The sequence below is a fragment of the Poecilia reticulata genome, linkage group LG2 (assembly GCF_000633615.1).
Source record: "Poecilia reticulata strain Guanapo linkage group LG2, Guppy_female_1.0+MT, whole genome shotgun sequence".
NCBI classification, from domain to species: domain Eukaryota; kingdom Metazoa; phylum Chordata; class Actinopteri; order Cyprinodontiformes; family Poeciliidae; genus Poecilia; species Poecilia reticulata.
The window spans coordinates 21,270,803-21,273,388 of record NC_024332.1 but is presented as its reverse complement, the minus strand read 5'-3'; the positions used below and the strand labels follow the sequence as shown (position 1 = coordinate 21,273,388).

General features: G+C 35.9%; 1 protein-coding gene across 2 annotated transcripts in view; it reads right to left on the bottom strand.

Moving 5' to 3' along the window:
- tmprss3a (transmembrane serine protease 3a) overlaps window positions 1-2,586 on the bottom strand; it is a 23,015-nt gene that overhangs the window by 9,178 nt on the left and 11,251 nt on the right. For both annotated transcript variants that reach the window (XM_008438546.2, XM_017303001.1), the window contains exon 7: window positions 1,397-1,516. In XM_008438546.2, the coding sequence (XP_008436768.1) occupies window positions 1,397-1,516 (120 nt within the window). The remainder of the gene's footprint in view (window positions 1-1,396; window positions 1,517-2,586) is intronic.

The window sequence follows — 2,586 nt, the reverse complement described above, 5'->3', positions numbered from 1 at the left end:
TGATTAAACAACAACACACTAAATTGTTTAGTTAATGCTAACTAGTTGTTTTGTTTTTAAATAAGTTTTGGAACCAGTTTTTTGTAAAATTACCTAACAGTGGTCTCCATGGATGCATCGATTAAACATCAACACACTTAATTGTTTAGTTAATGCTAACTAGATATTTTCATTTGAAATAAGTTATGGAACTAGTTTTTTTGAAAAATACCTGGAAAATAGTGGACACAATTGATACATTGGTTAAACAACAGCAAGTTAAATTTGATGCATTGATTAAACATCAACACAATAAATTGTTTAGTTATTTGAAATAAGTTTTCGAACCAGTTTTTTGAAAAATACCTGGAAAAGAGTGGTCTCCATGGATACATTGATTAAACAACAAGACACTAAATCAGTGCTTGTCAACCTTTTTTGGGCCAGCGTAGATGTTTTAACTTTTATGCTTGTTTCCGTTTCATGGATTATATCTTTATATAGACATGTCTATTGATTTACCAAAGAACAATGCTGCATAATGTACATAATGTACATTGCATTTATTCTGGCGTTAAGTAGACGTATCTTTAAAGAGAATAACACTTAAATAAAAGTCCAACAAGGATATTCATTTAGAATTAAAAATAACTCACCCTGAATTACCATGATAGATATAAAGTGTGTAATTAATGAAGGGCAAAAAACTCAATCCAGACTTTAAGTTTAGGGTCTGGTTCACAGAGTATGCAGTTAAATTCTTTCCCCCAATTATTCAATGGCGATTTTTTTTTTTACCTCAGTTAAGTAAAATAAAATTGTAATCAAAACTTTTGGAATTGTAATGATTTATTTTTTTTAAAAAAACAAATCGTTTTGTTTAAAAAACTTTTTTTTTTAGTTAAATAACTAATTTTTGTCTCGTGAACATAAAAAGTTATTTGCCAAACAAACTTTTATTTGCACACATCAGAAATCTTTTGTTGTGATTTTGGGCCCCACCCACAACGTCATGTGAGAATCACAAGCAAAACTTTGGGTCAAACAAAAACATAGAATATCAAGAAAAGATTTATGACATGCACAAATAAGTTTGCTTTGCAAAAAAAAATACTTCATGAGACAAATGTGTGATTTAAATGTTTAAAATAGTTTTTTTAAGCAAAACTCAGTAGGCTTTTCTCATGGTGACATGCATTAACAATTAAATTTTTGCTTTTGTTTTTTTGTTTTGTTTTTTTTCTGTCCTACAATGCTGTTAGATATGCCCTTTTTTGTTTTTGAGCACCTGCCCCTTTAGTGGTCTCTGCACAGCCCTGCTGCAAATAGTTTTCTTTTTTATTCTCTTGGTCAAAAGGAATTGTCAGGCTTATTCTGCATAAACTTCCCTCACCTGTGATGATGAAATGTCGCATACCTGAAGGTTGCAGCACTCTGAAGCTTAATGACCTCTGCCTGGCTGTAGTTGATGGAAATTAGGTTGGTTTGAAGGTCCTGCTCAATGGAGGTCAGAGAGATGAAGGAGGACTCCACATATCTAGTAACACATTTTCAAACACACTTATATAGGTATGTACAAGGAACTATTTACTTTACTGTAAAATGACACAGCTTCCGAAGGTTTTTTGTGCTTTTGATAAATGTCGACATTGAAGTCATTCAGAGCAAACATCTGTTCACTACGCTACACATTAAATAGTATTTGAATCATAGGTAGACTGGTGTTGTCCCATACATGCGACAAGTCAGTCAAGACCTCCGCACAATAATTAAGTGCAGTGAGTGACTTTTTTTTTTAATCACAAATGCTCGTGATGCTAGCTTTGCTAACATCACGTCAACGGAGCTTACCTCTCTTTGAGCTACTTTTCTAAGTGACGAAAAAAGTTAGATGTTGTCCCCACTGACTGTGAAAGCGAAACACTCCTCAGTTAGCTGTGGCCATAGGATTTCTTATTATTTATGCAGCGCAATTCTATTACTGACTATTGGACATATTCTGCCGCTCAGAGGAAACCACTGCGCATGTCTCAGAGCGCTGCGTGCGACTGAAAGGTGGGGAGGGGGAGGGGAGTAACAAAAACACCTTATTGGTAAGTCACGTTATTGCTTGGATTTTAATTGGTATGGTTTGCATCCAGTGAAAACAGAGATGTTAGCAAATAAACTTGACAGTATGCTGGCAAATTAGTAATATTTTCACAGTTACGGTCTTGAAATAAAATCCCGAGTCCTCAGCGCCCGAATCCAAGACCAAATGCGGTCAAGAACGAGACAAGACCGAGACCATCAAAAAATGGTCAGGACACCACGACCGGTGTCGAGTACCACAACACTGATTGTGGATGCAGAGCAGGAGCAAAAAGTAGAGAGAGAAGGAGGAAGTTCAAACCATCTCTACAGTCTCACGTTGTAATGGGCAAAGTGAGATCATTAGTTAACCAGATGGATGAACTTCAAGCCCCGTCAAGGACTCGGCAAGGTAACGATACATAGCCGCGTGAAGCTGACACACCACCCACGTCAAAAAATCCAGCAAATAGTCTGAATGGTTAGTGCTCCGTTTGTGCAGGTTTGTGCCGTTAAAATTTTCGTTTGTGCAGCTTT